General features: G+C 41.0%; 1 protein-coding gene across 6 annotated transcripts in view; it reads left to right on the forward strand.

The window, feature by feature from the left end:
- Window positions 1–19,644, forward strand: part of LOC125464755 (protein CASP-like) — a 534,922-nt gene that overhangs the window by 98,953 nt on the left and 416,325 nt on the right. For all 6 annotated transcript variants that reach the window (XM_048557535.2, XM_048557531.2, XM_048557534.2 and 3 more), the window contains exon 2: window positions 17,785–17,895. In XM_048557535.2, coding sequence (XP_048413492.1) covers window positions 17,785–17,895 — 111 coding nt within the window. The remainder of the gene's footprint in view (window positions 1–17,784; window positions 17,896–19,644) is intronic.

Here is a 19,644-nt window from a genome sequence, read left to right on the forward strand (position 1 = left end):
CAGAATTGGCTGGCCAACAGAAGACAGCGAGTGGTAGTAGAAGGAAAATATTCTGCCTGGAAGTCAGTGGTGAGTGGGGTTCCACAGGGCTCTGTCCTTGGGCCTCTACTGTTTGTAATTTTTATTAATGACTTGGACGAGGGAATTGAAGGATGGGTCAGCAAGTTTGCAGACGACACAAAGGTCGGAGGTGTCGTTGACAGTGTAGAGGGCTGTTGTAGGCTGCAGCGGGACATTGACAGGATGCAGAGATGGGCTGAGAGGTGGCAGATGGAGTTCAACCTGGATAAATGCGAGGTGATGCATTTTGGAAGGTCGAATTTGAAAGCTGAGTACAGGATTAAGGATAGGATTCTTGGCAGCGTGGAGGAACAGAGGGATCTTGGTGTGCAGATACATAGATCCCTTAAAATGGCCACCCAAGTGGACAGGGTTGTTAAGAAAGCATATGGTGTTTTGGCTTTCATTAACAGGGGGATTGAGTTTAAGAGTCGTGAGATCTTGTTGCAGCTCTATAAAACTTTGGTTAGACCGCACTTGGAATACTGCGTCCAGTTCTGGGCACCCTATTATAGGAAAGATGTGGATGCTTTGGAGAGGGTTCAGAGGAGGTTTACCAGGATGCTGCCTGGACTGGAGGGCTTATCTTATGAAGAGAGGTTGACTGAGCTCGGTCTCTTTTCATTGGAGAAAAGGAGGAGGAGAGGGGACCTAATTGAGGTATACAAGATAATGAGAGGCATAGATAGAGTTGATAGCCAGAGACTATTTCCCAGGGCAGAAATGGCTAGCACGAGGGGTCGTAGTTTTAAGCTGGTTGGTGGAAAGTATAGAGGGGATGTCAGAGGCAGGTTCTTTACGCAGAGAGTTGTGAGAGCATGGAATGCGTTGCCAGCAGCAGTTGTGGAAGCAAGGTCATTGGGGTCATTTAAGAGACTGCTGGACATGCATATGGTCACAGAAATTTGAGGGTGCATACATGAGGATCAATGGTCGGCACAACATTGTGGGCTGAAGGGCCTGTTCTGTGCTGTACTGTTCTATGTTCTATGTTCTATGTTCTATGTTCTATGTTCTATGTTCTATGTTCTATCTGGAAAATACCCTGACCTATCCTTTTTCGGTCCAAAATGGATAATCCCACACTTGCTTACATTGAACTCCATCTGCCACAGATATGAACTTAAATCATGACAGGCTTTTTCATAGTTATCAACAATTCTGATGAAGAGTTGCCAGACTTGAGATGTTGATTCTGCTTTCTTCCCACAGATGTTGCCAGAGATTCTCCAGCAACTTCTGCTTTTGTTTCAGATTTCCAACATCTGCAGTTCTTTGTTTTATCCTTCTGGGCTACCACTGGTCACAGCTTGCCAATTTGAATACCAACTCATTGTCTCTACTTCTTGTTACCTGCCAATCAACCAATTTCCCAGCCATAAGACCATAAGACGTAGGAGTGGAAGTAACTCTCTGGCTGAAGAAATGTCTCCTCGTTTCCGGTTTAAATTTACCCCCTCTAATTCTAAGGCTGTCCTAGTCTCCCTGCCTAATGGGAACAACTTCCTAGCATCCACCCTTTCTAAGTCATGCATTATCTTGTAAGTTTCTATTAGATCTCCCCTTAACCTTCTAAACTCTAATGAATACAATCCCAGGATCCTCAGCCGTTCATGTTAATAATTTGCCTTCATTTGTGTTTCTGCCTTAAGTGAACAGTATCAAATGCCTTCTGAAAGTCCACATAAGCAACATCCATAGACCATCCCTTTCCCACTACCTTAGTCATATCTTCAAAACATTCAATGAGGTATGTTAGGGATGATCTTCCTGTTATGAATCTGTGCTAACTCTCCCTCATTAGTTGAAGGTTCCTGTTGCCTGTTCCTAACAGCCACTGCATTTCAAAGTGTTTCATTATAATATTATATTTTCATGTGACAATATGCCAAATAAATGAAAGTATTCAGTGACATGGTAGCAGGTTCAAATCGCTGTGGATACAGCCTCATCACAAATGCTGTGGATTTCTGATTGGGCTGGTCCCAATTGGTTTTCTTTGATTTCTTGTTTTCACAAACAAAAAAATGCTGCAAATGTTCTTCCACTCACGTTGGCAGTAGTTTCGCTCCCTGTAATAAAGTGACAAACAGTTTATAGAAATCCGTGTCAACAAATTCAGTTCCTAACCACAGCTGGTGCTTAAGTAACTGTGCACATCAGCATTATTTATGGACAATAGCTTATTTGTTAAGCTCGAAGGAACTAAAGCATTTTTTGAGCCACTTTTAATTATTTGATCATTTCAACTGTTTTTAGTGACTAAATTTCCCCTTTGCCATGTTTATTTGAATTATTGGATAATTTGAATTCTTCAGTGCAGAAGACAACTCTGGATTACTATGAGTAGAGTCGTGCACTACTTCCCTGTTGCTGCATGCAGTTTGTTTTAGTGTATTATCTGCAAGTTTCACCCACAAAAGTAAAACCACACAATTTCAGAGAAATGGCATGGAAGCTGCCTGCTATTACTAATTTGGTGGCAGTGACACTATCCTGTGCAATTGACTTTGCCACGTTATATTTTTCCTACCAGTGTGTTATAACTGCCAGTGAAGGTTTAGTACCTACGTTGTGCACACTAGGTACTGATCATGAGCAGGAAACTTAACATCTTTGGATAGAGTAGGCATAGAATCTGTTACTCTATCTTCCTGTGATATAGCTGACTCTGGAAAACATTGTATGTATCATCACTTAACAGTCCCCATTTTGATAGGCGTGGTAAATAAACCTTTTGACTCATAATTCAGCACAAAATACATTGACCTTCAATTTATTCAAATCAGTGTATATTTTATAAGGGATTAACTAAGATGACCGGTGAGAAGATGAGCCATTGTCAGTCAATAAATCAGCAAATATTACGATTTTTATCTTCTCAGTGTGACTGACCTAGCAAATTAAGAATAAATATTGTAAATGACTTGACCAAATAAGCAGGAATCTGATGATATGTGCTGCTTTTTGCTTCCCTGCATGTACAACTACTGTGATTCTGCCCATTATAACCTCACCTGCTTTGCGCAGCCTTACATAACAGCATGAGATGCTTTCCTGGGACTAGAAACTACTGTGAAAACCACTTTCAGTGGTGGTTTCAGCAGTGAATAATTTAACAAAGCTGCTCTATCTTGTGGTTCCTAAGATGTTTTGTGCCTTGGGCTGTAATTTACAGGCACATGTTGTAAAGTTTTCACACCACTACTTTTCATGCCACAACTTTACACTCCTTGTGGGTACCATATGTTTTCAGCTACAAGTTGCAGAATTTTCCTACATTCAGTGTTTTCTTTGCAACATGTTATCAACTGCACCAGACCTAAATTAAGCAATTTAAATAGCCTGAGTAGCCTGTGGCTCTTAGGGATAAAACTGGAGTTTGTCTATGGTTTTTATGAGAAAACCTCTTCAGTCGTCAAGATCTACAGCACGGAAAAAGGCCTTTCAGTCCATTACATCCTCACCTGTCTACCAACCCGCCTAACTATTCTAATCCCATTTTCAGTACTAGACCCATAGTCTTGTATGCTTCAGTATGGCAAGAGTTCAGTCAAATGCTCCTTAAATGTAATGAGGGTTTCTGCCTCTACCATCCTTGCAGGCAGTGAGTTCTAAATTCCCAACACACTCTGAGTGAAAAGCTTTATCTGCTCATCTTCTCTAAACCTTCTGTCCCTTAATTTAAATCTACGGGTAATCCCTGGGTTGTGAATGAGTTCCATTCTTGAGTCCATTTGCAAGTTGATTTGTATGGGTCGGAACACAAAGCAGGACAATATGCAGTAGTCATACATACGTACAGGAAAAATGTGCATGTTGGAATTTGAAAATAACATGCCTGTATGGGACTGTCCTTGGAGATAAGAGCATTCATAAGTATGAGTATTCCGAAGTTAGATGTTCATAACTCAGGAACCTCCTGTATGGCCCTGGTAATTGATACCACTATGTGGAAAAAATTCTGCCTATCTACTCTATCTATGCCTCTCATAATTTTATTCATCTCTCAATCTCCTCTGCTCAAAGAAAACAGCCCCTGTCTATCTAATCTTTCTATAGCCGAGACTGACCAGCAAGGCAACGTTCTGGTAAAGCTCCCCTGGTAAAGCTGTCACATCCCTCCTATAATGTGGAATCCAGAATTGCATACAATACAGCTGAAATTGCTGCAGAATCTCAGATATGGCAACATCCGTGAGCAAAATCAGTTTCTGGGCACAGATGTTACCAGATCTGCTGAGATTTTGCAGCACTTTCGGTTTTTGTTTCTAATTTCTGGCATCCGCAGTACTTTTGGTTTTTACAATATTCCAGCTGTGGCTTAGCCAAAATTTTGGAGCATTCCAGTATAACTTCCCTGCTGTTGAACTCTATGCATCGGCTCATAAAGGAATAGAACAAAGAACAAAGAAAATTACAGGACAGGAACAGGCCCTTCAGCCCTCCTAGCCTGCATCGACATGCTGCCTGTCATAACTAAAACCCCCAACTCTTCCAGAGACCATACCCCTCTATTCCCATCCCAGACATGTCTTTGTCAAGATGCCCTTTAGAAGTCACTATAGCATCTGCTTCCACTACCTCCCCTGGCAGTGAGTTGCAGGCACCCACCACCTTCTGTGTTTAAAAAAAAAATTGCCTCGTACATCACCTTTAAACCTTGCCCCTTGCATCTTTAAACCCATAGTCTCTGGTGACTGACTTTTCCAACCTGGAAAAAAATTTTTGACTGGCCAGTCTGTCCATGCCCTTCATAATCTTTAGAATTAGAATTAGAATCCCTACAGTGTGGAAACAGGCCCTTCGGCCCAACAAGTCCACACCGAACCTCAGAACATCCCACCCATACCCACCCCCCATAACCCACCTAATCTACACCTTCCCGAACACTCTGGGCGATTTTGCAAGGCCAATCCACCTACCCTGCACATCTTTGGACTGTGGGAGGAAGCCGGAGCACCGGGGGAAACCCACGCAGACACGAGGAGAATGTGCAAACTCCACACAGACAGTTCCCCTTGTAGACCTCTATCAGGTTGCTTCTCAACCTCTGTCTTTCCAGTGAGAACAACCTGAATTTTTCCAACCTCTGCTCGTAATGAATGCCTTCCATACCAGGCAACATCCTGGAAATCTTTTCTCTACCCTCTCCAAAGCCACCACATCTTTCTGGTAGTGTGGGTACACTTGAAAGTCTCCCACATGCCATATGTTGATTTGCACTTGAACATTTGCCTCTAATCTACGTTCTTCGGTTCCTGCCTAATATTGTTGTAATTAGTCTTCCCCCAATTTAGCGCCCTCACCTGACAACTGCACCTATCTTTATCCATCAGTACCATAAAGCTTACTGAATTGTGATCTCTGTTCCCCAGCTTCTCCCCTACTGAGATGAGGACCACCTGGCCAGGCTCATTCCTCAATACTAGGTCCCAGATGGCCCCTTTCCTAGTTGTATTATCTACATACTGTTTCAAGAAGCCCTCCTAGTTGTTCCTTATAAGCTCTGCCCCATCCCAGCCTCAAGCACTAAGTGAGTCCCAGTCAGTTTATGGGAAGTTGAAATCACCAACGACAACAACCCTGTTACTTTTACATCTTGCCAAAATCTGCCTACACATCTGTTCTTCTAGCTCCCACTGGCTGTTGGGAGGCCTAAAGTAAACACCAAACATTGTGATTGCACCTTTCTTGTTCCTGAGTACTACCCATATTGCCTCACAATATGAGGATTCCAAGGTGTCCTCCTGCAGTACAGCTGTGATAATCTCCTTAACAAGTAATGCAACTCCCCCACCCCTTTCATATCCCCCTCTATCCTGCCTTAAGCATCTGTCTCCTGGAATGTTAAGCTGTCAACCCTGCCCCTCCTTTAACCGAGTCTCTGTTATAGCAACAACATCATAATTCCAAGGACTAACCCAAGCTCTAAGTTCATCTGCCTTACCTGTTACACTTCTTTCATTGAAACAGATGCACTTCAGTCCACCAGATCCACTTAGATCAGCAACTACATCCTGCCTACTCTTTCAGTCTTACTGGCCCTATTCTCTAGTTCCCTTTCAGTTCATTCACCTTTGCTTTGGTTCCCACCCCCCTGCCAAGCTAGGTTAAATCCTCCCGATTGACACCAGCAAACCTGCCACCCAGAATATTTGTGCCCTTTCAGTTTAAATGCAGCTTGTCCTTGTACAGCTCCCACCTGCCCTGGAAGAGATCCCAGTGGTCCAGATATCTGAAATCCTCCCTCCTACACCACCTATTTAGCCACGTGTTGAGCTGTACTATCCTCCTATTTCTAGCCTCACTGGCACGAGGCACAGGGAGTAATCCAGAGATTACAGCCTTGGAGGTCCTGCTCTTTAACTTCTGACCTAACTACCTGAACTGCTGCTACAGGACCTTGTCTCTCATCCTAACAATGTTGTTAGTACCAATATGTACCACAACTTCTACCTGCCCTCATACCTTAAGGGACAGCTGTACATATGCACATTCAGGTCCCCCGATTGTTGGTGCTTCCCAGGATCCTACTATTCATCATGTGTTCCATTGCCCTTTTGTCCTGTCCAAATAAATAGGATCATTGCGCTGTACAGCGTGGAAACAGACCCTTTGGTCCAACTTGTCCATGCTGACCAGATATTCTGAATTAATCTAGTCCCATTTGCTAGCATTTGGCCCATATCCCTCTTAAACCTTTCCTATTTATATACTGATCCAAGTGCCATTTAAATGTTGTAATTGTACCAGCCTGCTCCACGTCTGGCAGCTAATTCCACACAAGTCCCCCATCTTTTGTGTGAAAAGTTGCCCCTTTGGTCCCTTTTAAATCTTTCGCCTCTCACCTTAAACCTCTGTAGCCTAGTTTTGCATTCACCTGACCCTGGAGAAACACCCTTCGCTATTCACCTTAGCCATGCCCCTCGTGATGTTATAATCCTTTATAAGGTCACCCCTCAGCCTCCGAAGCTCCAGGGAAAATATGTCCAACCTTTTCCGCTTCTGCCTAAAGCTAAAGTCCTCCACTGCTCGCCTTTTCTGCATTCTTTCAAGTTTGGCAACATCCTTCGTATAGCAGGGAAACCAGAATTGAACACAGTATCATCTCTCATGTGTCTGGATGGAATTCCATTTACCACTGATCAGCCCATCTATATCCATCTGTAATCTAAGGCTGTCCTATTCTTTATTTAATGTTGTACCAGTTTTTGCTTCATCTGAAAACTTATTGATCAACCGTCAAACATTGAAGCCTAAATCATTTACATAAATTACAGCAGTAACGGCCCAACACTGATTCACTGGGGCCCCATTGGAGACAGACTTCCAGTTGGGAAAACACCCCGTATCCATCATCCTGTTTCCTACCACTCAGCCGTTGTGGATCCAATTTTGCCAAATTTCCTTGGATCCTGTGGGCTCCTTCCTTCACTCTCCGTCTCCCATATGCAGGATCTTATCAAAAACTCAGACTTCAGCAAAATTGATACCATCAAAAACATTACCCTTATCTATACACCTGTTCACCGCTTGGAAAAGTTCTAGCAAGTTAGTCAGACATGACCTCCCCTTCACACAACCATGCTGACTGTTCTTGATAAATCCTCTGACTCCTCAAATACAGATTGTGCCAGTCCCTCAGAAGTGCTTCCAGTCATTTCCCCATCACTTAAATTTGACTCGCCAGTAGTTTTTTTGGTTTATCCCTTACTCCTTGCTTGAATAATTGTACCACATTGGCTTTCACCATGCCCTCTGCACCAATCCTGTGGCCGGAGCGGACTTGAACATTTCTTTTCAAGTGTTCCTGCTAATTCCTCCCTTACCTCACTCAACTTTGGTTACATTTCATCTGGCTCTGGAGGTTTATGCACTTTTAAGCCTGTCAGACCATTCAGAAACTGCCTTCTGTCTTTGCTAATTTCTTGAATTATATCACAGACTTTCTCTCTGATTCCTATATTCATATTTTCTCCTCCACTAGTGTACGCTGATGCAAAGTATTCTTTTAAAACCCTGCCTACGTCGTCTGACTCCATGTACAAATTTCTGCTGTATTCCTAAATGGATCCCTGTTACCTGTTATGCTTAATGTACCTGTAAAGCATATTAGGATTTTCCTTCATTCTGCCTGCCAGTATCCTTTTATGGCCCTTCTAGTTCTCCTAGTCTCTTTAAATTCCCATTTGCACATTCTATGCTCGTCTAAGGCTTCAGCTATTTTGAGCCCACAGTATCTGCCATAAGCCTCCCTTTTACTCTTAGTCCACTGCTGTATGGCCCTTGATAGCCAGGGTTCACAGGATTTGATGGTCGCACCCTTTCTCCTTATTGGCCCCATACCCTATTGTAAACAAACAGATTTTCAGTCAACTCTGGCCAAAGCATTATATTAAAATCAGGCTATCCCAGTTTAAAACTTAGATTTCAACCCTATTCTTGTCCTTTTCCATAACAATGTTGAATGTAACCAGTTCATAACTGCTGTCTGCAACGTGCTGTCCCACTGATACTTCATGCACTTGCCCAGCTTTGTACCTAAGATTAAGTCCAGGTCTGTCTCCTGTTTTGTAGATCTTTTACATCCTGGCTTAACAGCAGTCCTGGATGCATTTCACGAATTCACTCCGCTCTAAAATTTTCACTCTATGACTACGTCAATTAATGTTTGGGATTTTTAAATAACCTACTGTCATTATGCTATTACTTTTACACTTTCCTACAATTTTCCTGTTACCTACCCCTCTTCTCTTGGACTGTTTGGAAGCCTACAGCACACTACGATCAATGCACTTGTTCCCTTTAAGTTTCATGTTCTAACCATACAGCTTCATTTGAGAAGCTTCTAAGATGTTCTGCCTCCTTTTGTGACATTGGTAGAAGCTACATTGCCATCGTCGGTGATGGAATCAGTTCACATTTCTTTGTATTTGCTGGTCTTTTGATGGATATATACAACCATATAGCCATTAAAGCAGACGAAATAGTAACCGGAGTAGGCCATTTGGCCCCTCGAGCCTGATCTGACACTCTTCCATGTCCATTTTCCTACCCCATCCCTGTTATCCTACTGATCAAGAATCTATTTATCTTGGCATTAAATGTACTAAAGCACTATGACCCCACAGAGTTCCAAAGACACTCAACTCTCTGTGATCAGAAATTCTTCTTCATCTCTGTCTTAAATTGGCCCCCCTAATATTCTGAGACGTTTCTATCTTTATGTGAGGAGAAACATCCCTTCAGCATTTACCCTGTTGAACCCCTTAAGGATAATATTTGTTTTAATGAGATCATCTCTCATTCTTCTAAATTCCAATGAACAGTCCTCACCTGTTTGGCCTTTGATCATAAGACGACCATAAGACAATCATAAGACAGGGGCGGTTAGTCCTGCAGCCTCTCAGTGCCAGGGACCCGGGTTTGATTCCAGCCTCGGGCGACTGTCTGTGTGGAGTTTGCGTATTCTCCCCGTGTCTGCGTGCATTTCCTCCGGGTGGTCCGGTTTCCTCCCACAGTCCAAACATGTGCAGGCTAGGTAAATTGGCCATGCTAAATTGCCCGTAGTGTTCAGGGATGTGTGGGTTATAGGGGGATGGGTCTGGGTGGGATGCTGCAAGGGGCGGTGTGGACTTGTTGGGCCAAAGGGCCTGGCTCCACACTGTAGGGAATCTAATCTAATCCCTCCGTACCAGAGATCGTTCCAGCAAACCTCCTTTGAGCAGCCTCAAATGAAGTGAATTCTTAATTAAGGAGACCAAAACTGCACTCGATATTCCAGATGTGGTCACACCATCACCTTGAGCAGTTGCAGTAAGACGTCATAAAAAACTAAAAGAACTGTGGATGCTGTAAATCAGGAACAAAAACAGAAGTTTCTGGAAATGCTCAGCAGATCTGACAACATTTGTGAAGAAAAGGTCCAGGTTAACGCCTCAGGTCCGGTGACCCTTCCTCAGAACTGTGTCACCAGACCCGAAACGTTAACACTAATGTTCTATCCATGCCAAAATAGTACCTCTAACACAATGAGTTTTTATGAAATACCTTGTCAAGCGTCCTCTGGAAGTCCAAGTTTAATACACCTACTTATTCCCTGCTATCCACCCTGATTGAGACTTTCTCAAAAAAACGCTAATAAATTAGACTCGATTTTTGTTTTATGAAGCTATGCTTGTACTTGATTAAATTATGATGTTTTTTTCAAATATTCTGTCATTACTTTAATTGATTCCAGTACTTTTCTGACAATAAATATTATGCTAATCAGTCTATAGTTACCTGCTTTTTTCCTTTCCCCTCTTTTTGAATAACATGGGTCGTTTTCTAAATCCCCAGGTTCTTTTCCAGAATCCAAGATTTTTTGGAAATTTAACCTTACCTCTTTTAGGATCCTAGGATGCAGCATTCAGACACTAATCTGTCTTTAGCCCCACTAATTTGTCTAAAATGACTTCTAATGATGGTAATGATGGTTAATTCCTCCCCTGTGTTTTTTTAGTACTAATGGGATGTTCGAAGTATCTTCCACCGTAATGACCGTCGCGAAACATCTGTTTAATTTCTCTGCTGCTTCCTTGTTCCCCATAACTGACTCCCAGATTCATTTTCTAAGGGTCTATGTTCACGTTGACAACTCTCTTCCTTTTCATATGTTTAAAGAAGCTCATTGCCAGCTTTGTATTTTCTTAGCTAGTTTACCCTCGTAGTGTACCATCTTTCTCTTTACTATCATTTTAGTTCTCCTTTGCTGAATTCTGAATTTATCCCAGCCTTTGGGGCTACTTTTGACTTTTATCTCCTTAAATGCTTTTTCTTTCAACTTAATACTGTCCTTAACTTCCTTGGTTAGCCATGGCTTGTTTATCCCTTTCTAAGCATCTTTCCTCCTAACTGGGACGTACTTTTGCTGAGAGTCATTAAATACCTCCTTAAATGTTGACCACTGCTTACTGGCTGTCATTCCTACTTATTTTATATCTGCATTGTTCACTTTAGCAAACTCAACCCTAAATTTCAATATAAGTCAAGTTCATTTAAGTTTAACACAGTTGCTTGTGATTTAAGTTTCTCACTCTGGATCTGAATATTAAATTCTGTAATGTTATGATCACTAATTCCTAAGGGATGTTTTACTCTGAGATCATTAAACTTAACATCATGACCCATTATCAGATCAAAAGTAGTCTGCTTCTTGCTGGCTCCATGACACATTGGCCTGGGAAACTGTCCCTAAGGTACCCTATGAACTCATTATCATAGCTACCCTTTCCAATTTGACTAACCCAATCAACGTGAAGATTAACGTTGCTCATTGGTATTGCTTTTTTTAAAATATGCTCTTAAATATTGTTGATTTATAGCCTTTCTTCCTGCTGTGGGCCTGTCAATCACTATTAGCAATGTCATCTTTCCCTTGCTGTTCTTTTTTCCCCACCTCTGCCTAAATGAACTCTGCATCATCTGAGCCTTGATTGTCACTCATGACTGTCTTTATTCAATCTGATGTGGAGATGCCAGTGTTGGACCAGAGTGGGCAAGGTCAGAAATCATATGACACCAATTTACAGTCCAACGGGCTTATTTGAAAACACCAAGCTATTGGAGCCTCAGACTTCCTTCAGGTTTTAGTGAGAGAGGTAATATCAGACACAGAATTTATAACGAAAAACTCAAAGGTTCACACAATTGATGAGGATGTACTAAACAAACCTAAGATGCTGTTAAATCTTTAATCAACCAAAACCTTCTAACTGATTAATGTGTAAATCCTCAAATTCCTTTCGTCATGGTCCTGAGAGACCTAAAGCTTTTATCAGTGTAAAGAAGAGGTGACATTTAGTTCTGATAATGCATGTTAGCTGTGAGGCCTTGTTTAGAATCTGTGTTTTGGCTTCATTTCTAAAGTAGGAATTTATTAAATATCACATTAACTGATCTATATTGTGTCCTTTGGACTGATGGTGAGCAATCACTGCAGTCAGATCACCGATGCTGAAGAGCATCTCACCAAGACCTTCCCTATGCCTCCGCTTCTAGCCATCAAACAATCGTCAAACTTTAACAGACCATTGGCAGCAAACTCTCCAGCCTTCAGGACAACATTCACCTCAACACAATACAACCCTGTCATGGTAAACTCTGTAGGACACGTCAGATCTTCGACATGGATACTACCATCACACGTGGGAACATCACCCACCACGTGTGCACTAGATACTCGTGTCTCGGCCAGTGTTGTCTGTTTCGTATGCTCCAGGCAAGGATGAAACTGATGAAACCATGCAGTCACTGCGACAATGGATATATGGACACTGCACAACAATCGCCAGACAGGAATGTTCCCTCCCAGTGGGATAACGCTCCAGCGGTGAAAGACATTAGGCCTCAGATCTTCAGCTAAACATCCTCCAAGATGGATTTTGGGATACACAACAATGCAGAATTGCCAAGCAGAGGCTGATAGCCAAATTGGGTATGCATGAGGACGGCCAGCAAATTTTGGAAAAATTCTGATGCATGGCACTGTAATAATTACACATTTATTATTTACACCATGTTCCAATACCCTTAATCTTAAGAGGCCAACAACAGGACACCCAGATTGGTGAGCCTAATAAACTAACTTTTATCTACAATAAATATATGTAAGCAGATTTTCTCCATTTGAGGTTTAGAAGAGCTGATAATTCATAAGTAATGAATAAGTCAAAGCTTTTTTTTAAAAAAAGAGTTCTGTGGGTTGTAATGGTGTTCAGAGGTCACTATTTGGGATCCGAAATATTATTTCTGGAGTTCTACTCTGTGCTACGGTATAGCAGCAACAAAAGCAGACTAGTGACTTTTTTTCACATGCTATTTCTTACTTCCACCCAACATACATCCACAGAAACTTTAACACACTACTCATGGGCCCCAACTCCAAATCATCTATGGAAATTGAAAAAAATTGTAGTCCCAACACTGATCCCTGAGGCACTCGACCAGTCACTGACTGCCAACCAGAAAAGCATTCATTTCTCCCTGCTCTTTGCTTCCTGTTATTTAACCAATCCTCTATCCATGCTAATGTATTGCCCGTAACGACTTGCACAGTTGTCTCTTGCAGCAGCCTTTTGTGCGGAACCTTGTCAAATGCCTTTAGGAAATCTAGATACACCACATCTAGTTGTCCACTTCACTCATAATGTCTTCAAGCATTTTTCCCCACTACAGAAGTTAAACTAACTGGTGTATAATTCCCCACCTTTTATCTGCCACTTTATTTTTATAACCATAGTGTCACATTTACTGTTTTCTAATCTGCTAGAACTGCCCCAGAGTTGAGAGAGTTGGGGTATGAGGACAGACTGAGAAGACCGGGACTGCACTTATTAGAATTTAGAAGAATGAGGGAGCATATTATAGAAACACATAAGATTATGAAGGGAATAGATAAGATAGAAGCAGGGAGGATGTTTCAACTGGTGGGTAAAACTAGAACAAGAGGGCCTTAAAATTAGGGGAGTAGATTTAGGACTGAGTTGATGAGGAACTTCTTCACCCAAAGGGTTGTGAAATCGTGGAATTCCTTTCCCAGTGAAGTAGTTGTGGCTTCCTCATTGAATATTTTTAAAATTAAGAATTTTTTGAAAAGTAAACGAGTGAAGGGTTATGGTGAGAGGGTGGGTAAGTGGAGCTGAGGCCCTGAAAAGATCAGCCTTGATCTTATTGAATGGTGGAGTGGGCTCGAAGGTTAGATGGCCTACTCCTGCTCTTAGTTCTTATGTTCTAAGATATTACTATGGCCCTTCACAGGAGCACTGTCAAACACAGCGCTACACTGAGCCACACAAAGCGATATTAGATAAGGAAATAATGATAGATAACCTAAGAATTGGCAAATCCTAGGAATTTAAAGAAAGACCTGACAGAAAAGGTAAGAAATTTGAACCTGTTGCGTATGAGAGAGAGAGAATTCTTTCCACTTTTGCAGGGATAATTGACACAACTAGAACACAAATCTTATCCAGCGTGGCTGACTGGAGCAGAGCCATAGCCGTTCAGGAACTATAATAGCCAAAAAAAACATGCAGAAAGGAAGGAATGAAGCTCGAAGCATTCTGTGCTGAAAGCGACTGACGAAGGCTGTATCTGCACCAGTCACACCAATCTTCAACTTTGTAAAGGGAACATTACCCATCCTACTTGTAATTTGCTAATTGAGGTGGAGGCATTACTTGATTTTCTCCATTTGAGCTATTATCCAGAATCATGAAGCTGCAATGCAGCACAAAGGACTGGTATCGACGTGTACCAAGAAATAGTCAATTGTCCTACAAAAGCACTATGCTGTTGACAGAATCTGTTTTTTCTTAATGGTGTTGAAGAACAAAAATTGTTCAAGATGTCAGTCTTGCCTTTTTTTGAACAGTAGTGTGGGATCTTTTGTAGTCACAGATGGACAAATTGTTTTTTGATTTAATGTGTCATATAAATATGGCACTGCTGCCAATATGATGGTCCCCAAATAGTTCAGTGGAATATATGGGTTTTGTTTTCAAGTGTCTAGATTAGGGTTTAAATCATGTTATTCTGGCAGAAAAACTGCCAATGACTGTGCCATAGCAGATATCCTTTATGTTTTTGCCACCTTGCACTGTCTGGGATTCTCTGGTCAGTGCGCTATTGCTTTTAATTGATTGTCAGAAATAAAGCCATCCACCACTTCTGTAAGTCCAAATGGACACCCTGCAGTCAGCTGAAGAAAGGTCCATAGGTATACCGTGGCTGTATGCCTTCTAGCCTTGTCATCTATACTGCAATTTTTTTTCATTTCCTCAACTAATTTTATGCAACTGAATTTAACAAATGGTTTCTGAAACTCCATATTAACTACATCTATGCAACTAATTGTGAGCTCAGATCTCAGCATGGCAAATTGTGAAGCTGAGCTCATGAAATCTCAAGTTGAATTAGAACCTGCAAGAAGTAACAATCAGCTGGAAATCATAATCTCTGACTTGATTTGATTGACCAGAGTCTGGGTTGATGGCCAACCTTTGCTTTTCTTTGGATTTTTAGCCTCTGAGCATTTGAGTGGCGCTGGGACTTGTGTATGGAAGGAATGCCAATGCCTATTCTCTATGTTTGATTTTTATTAGAGGCAGCGCCCTGAAGAAGGCCAGGGTGTGAATCATGGTACTGACAATGTCCATGGCACAGTGGTGATTCAACTGCTCTGGAGGAAGGGAAGAAAAAGTGTGGAAAGCCAGTAGCAGGGGGTTTGCTAGTGATGAGAGTAGCCAGCCACTTCTGCAGCAGTAGCCATGACTCGAGGATGCTTCCAAGGTGCCAGAGTCTTGGAAAGACTGCAGTGATACTTTTGCCCATTAAATTTAATCCAAAATCTACTATTTAAGAAAGGAGCAAGAACAAAAACAAAGCAAATGACAGGTGTAATACATTTTGGGAAGTGGAGGGTGCACATACAAGTAATTGCAATATGAACCATTGGAGCCCTGGAAGATACTGAAGATTCAGAGAACCCTTGGTGTACATACTCATGAAACATTGAATGTAGTAGATTAGGTGGAAAAATCGTGAAGAAGGCATTTGCAATACTTGCCTTTATTAGCTGAGGCCTACACAACAAGAACAATGCTGCTTAGCCAGGCCACAGCTGGAGTACTGCATGAAGTTCCGATTTCCACACTGTAGGAAAGATGTAAGTGCCCTAGAGAGGGTGCAGAAGAAATTTACCAAGACGATGCCTGGACTGGAGGGTCTGATCTACTAAAAAAGATTGGTTAAGCTAGGATTGTTTTCTTCAAGCAGAAAAGGTTTTGAGGGGACCTGATAGAGATGTGAAATGTTATGAGAGGCATAGATAGGGTTTGTAGAAAGGGATTTTTTTTCCATGAGTGGAGAAATCAATAACCAGGGGGTTTAAGGTAACAGTTAGAAAGCTAAAAGAAAAGCTGAGAAACAGAACATGGTGGGCTTTTGAAATGTGCTGCCTGAAAGAATGGTCAAGTCAGAAATTCTCGTAATATTTAGGTAGTATTTAGTTATTCACTTGCATTGTCATAGCGTCCAGACCTATGAGCCAAGAGTTGGAAAATGGGATTAATGAAGTCAGACGTGGACATGATGGGCTGAATGACCTAATTCAATAAACATCATAGACTGTTTGCCAATAAAAAGAGAGGCCATTACTTTTCTAGTCAAGTTTGACAAAAAATCCTACTTAGTTTGTCAAAATGTGAAATGTTACTAGCTTTTGAATGATTTATTGAACTAGCTTTAGGTTTCGAAAGCTTTGAAATAAATGCATTTTGGAGCCTCTCTGTGAACTACAGAATCATTAAAAATTCAAATATTCACCTAGGAAATACATAATCAGGAAATATATGATCTTTCCAGTTATTTAATTCATAAGCATATTTTCAACTTAATTTGGCCTCTTACTTCGGGGAGTGGATTTCTTCTTGAAGTAACTATATTATTTGGTGCTCTTCAAGTATCAGAAACTGAGTTCCATCTGGTCTTATTTTCACTCACTGTCTCTCAACTTCTGTTGTTTCCTGAGAATGTGTGTGTACATCCATTTTAGTAGGTTGAGAAATTTGTACCCAAATATTGTGGTGTCAATAAAAGAGAGGAAAAATGGGGAAACCTAAATTGATGAATATTGTATGAATGAGGGACAAACTGTAATGACCCGCGGGAGCAAAATTAACAAGCGTTTGTCATGAGAAGCCTGTTTTCATAAAGAGTACCTTTTACTTCCTGTTCTGGTTTTTATTCTCTTTATAGTTTCACAATTTATAACTCCTCACTAACAAACTTTTTCTTACCACCTGCAGTTCTCTGTTTTCTCTTTTTAATCAGACATTGACCTTTACTGTTGTCAGGTTACCAGTGATTGATCGGATCAGACATTGTCTAATATCACAAGCTCCATCTAGAAGACTGGATGGAATCCTTCACTGTTCCAGAACTTCAGGCTATTTCCCTTGCTCCTGTCAGATCAGTTCCAGAAAATCAATGCTGGTACTCCAATCTTCCTTGCAGATTTTAATAATGCAGATCTTCCCTATTTTGTTACAACACTCTACAATTTTTCAGCAAGTGGTAACTGTTTCTCCAATGCTTTAAAATATTTTCTGATGCAAATGCACTATATATCGGGTGTAGAAAAAGCCAGCAGAAGTGTGTGATATCCTTTATTGTTCTTGTTAATCTTCTCTATTTTGTCTGCATTTCTTCATTATTTTCTGACTTATCACCATCCTCTGAGGGTGGAGACTTGGGCTGGGCATTGGTACTATACACATATATCACCCATGTCCAGTCCTGATGTTGGACTGTACCCCAAGCTGCATGCTTTGGCAAGTTTATTGATTGTGAGTACATCAGGTCAAAGCTCATTCTACCCTCATCAATGCTCTTAAATGTACATGTTTCACACAAGCCCTTAGATCTAGACTGGGAATGCAGGCTGACTTCCCCTTTCTCAGTATAGGGCAACACTTACACATTGTTTCTTCTGTCAACCTGCTGAGATTAGCAAATTCTCAGTGTAAATCAGGATTGGCTTTAGGTCTGAGTGGTTTTGTAACTTAACTGCACTCCTTTACCAGGATATGCGTAGTTGTTGAACCTACCCAGCATCTCTTCCTAAGCCATTACCAGTTCCATTTCAGGATTTCATTGATTTTATTTTTCTTTGTACAGAGAGAGCTTGATGCCACTGCCACTGTGTTGGCCAATCGACAGGATGAGAGTGAACAGTCCAGGAAACGACTTATTGATGAAAGCCGAGAATTTAAGAAGAACACACCAGAGGTAGGTAAAGGAAAAGCTGTGTTGCATCTTGTTTGAAAGTGAGTTAATTAATGGTTTGGTTACCAGGTATGACTTAGAAAAGACAAATTTACTGAAATCTTGGTGATGCCATCAGATACTTTTACCAGAAATGTAAAACTGTGTTCATGCTCTAGCATGTTTTAACCCTGGAAATTACATGTGTAAATGTTTAGCGTACCGGTTACTTTTGAGGATAACTTCCTCATTACATTCTCAGTTTCTTTTGTTCTGTCACCAGTTTTCAGCCTTTGGGCATGAGCATCTACAAGTCCTTTTGCTTAAATCTACAGCAAGTGGCAGGTGAATTCTTGTTTTTGGGAGCTGAATATTTGATCCTTCCTTGAACTTACTGTATTAAGATGTTTGCAGTTCCTCTGGCCTCTGATACTTTGCTCAAGCATTTAATCTGTCTAATTCACTTGTTAGAGTGATGGTATAGGAGTTTGGGAAGAGAAAGAATAATACAGTTCAGCTCATATTTATCAGTGATGTTCATATGAATTGCTTTATGTTTGGATAGTTATAAAAATCAGGTATGCTGGCTAATGCTTGCTCATTGGTTTTCCAGAAGTGCTAATTGTAGCGCAAACCAGAGTGTGACTACTATGATTGATATGGTGTAGTGCTGTATTAAGGGTGTGTATTTAGCAATTGAACCACCTCCGGTGGAGAGAAGAGTGGAGAAGAGCACACTTTAAGGTGGTTTCATAATCTTCCTCCAAATTGGAATGGCCAACATTTCTGACCAATGAGGCAAGCGCAGATCTGTAAGGACAACGTATAGAATGACTTTCTTGTAATGAATTATTCCAGTATGAATTTGAAAGGTTTAGATTCTTTCAATTTTGACTGTTGTGCACCTTCAATTCAAATCACACTTACCCTGTTGCCATTGGCGGCCATGTCTTCCTAGGTCTGAACTCTTGAAATCTCTCCCTGTTACTTTAACATTCTTCTTCAAACCTAAATTTATGATCAAACATTTGTGGAGGCTCTAGTTCATGATAAAAATGCAAGCTGTTGTTGCCTTACCTTCTTCCAAATGATGATATAGTGAAGAGGGCACAAGACAATTTTTCCCTTCTCCACAACAGCGCTGCTGAGATGGTGATTGTATAAATGCATCTGCGTACTTCCAGCTGTATCACCAGGTCATTATTGTCACTGTGCTAAACAAATCCTGCTCTTAGATTTTGTAAACTGCAATATTCTGCACAAACAATCCTTCCTTATTGACTGTATTTCAACCAAAGAGTCGAGGGCTGCATCGGGAAAGATTGTCACGAGGCAGAAGCGAATAGGACAAGGGATAATAGGTAAAGTTTGGGATGACTGAAACAAAGCTTATGTTTGACCAAGACTTTAAGCTACTGGCGACCATTTATATGTAGATGGGAAAGGCAATGACCTGAAGTGAATAAAGTAAGTCCTAAAAGAGTAAAGTCTATCTCAGATTAAAATCTTCAGAAATGTCCAACATTGGAAAGGTAATTGCTGTGATGGGTGTAGAAGAAGAATAGTAAAGCTGTGATAACCATTAATATATCATAACTTCTATTTTAAACTTAGACACTAAGCAAAATGTGAGAATATGCTGTGGTTGTGATTATGATAGGAAAAAACATGACTTTTATGCATGTACAGAATTTCACTATCAAACTATATCCCATTTGATTTTACTATAAGAATTCCTGATCCTATCACACAATATTCCCCTCTTATTGAGAC

The sequence above is a fragment of the Stegostoma tigrinum genome, chromosome 27 (genome assembly GCF_030684315.1).
Source record: "Stegostoma tigrinum isolate sSteTig4 chromosome 27, sSteTig4.hap1, whole genome shotgun sequence".
NCBI lineage: Eukaryota > Metazoa > Chordata > Chondrichthyes > Orectolobiformes > Stegostomatidae > Stegostoma > Stegostoma tigrinum.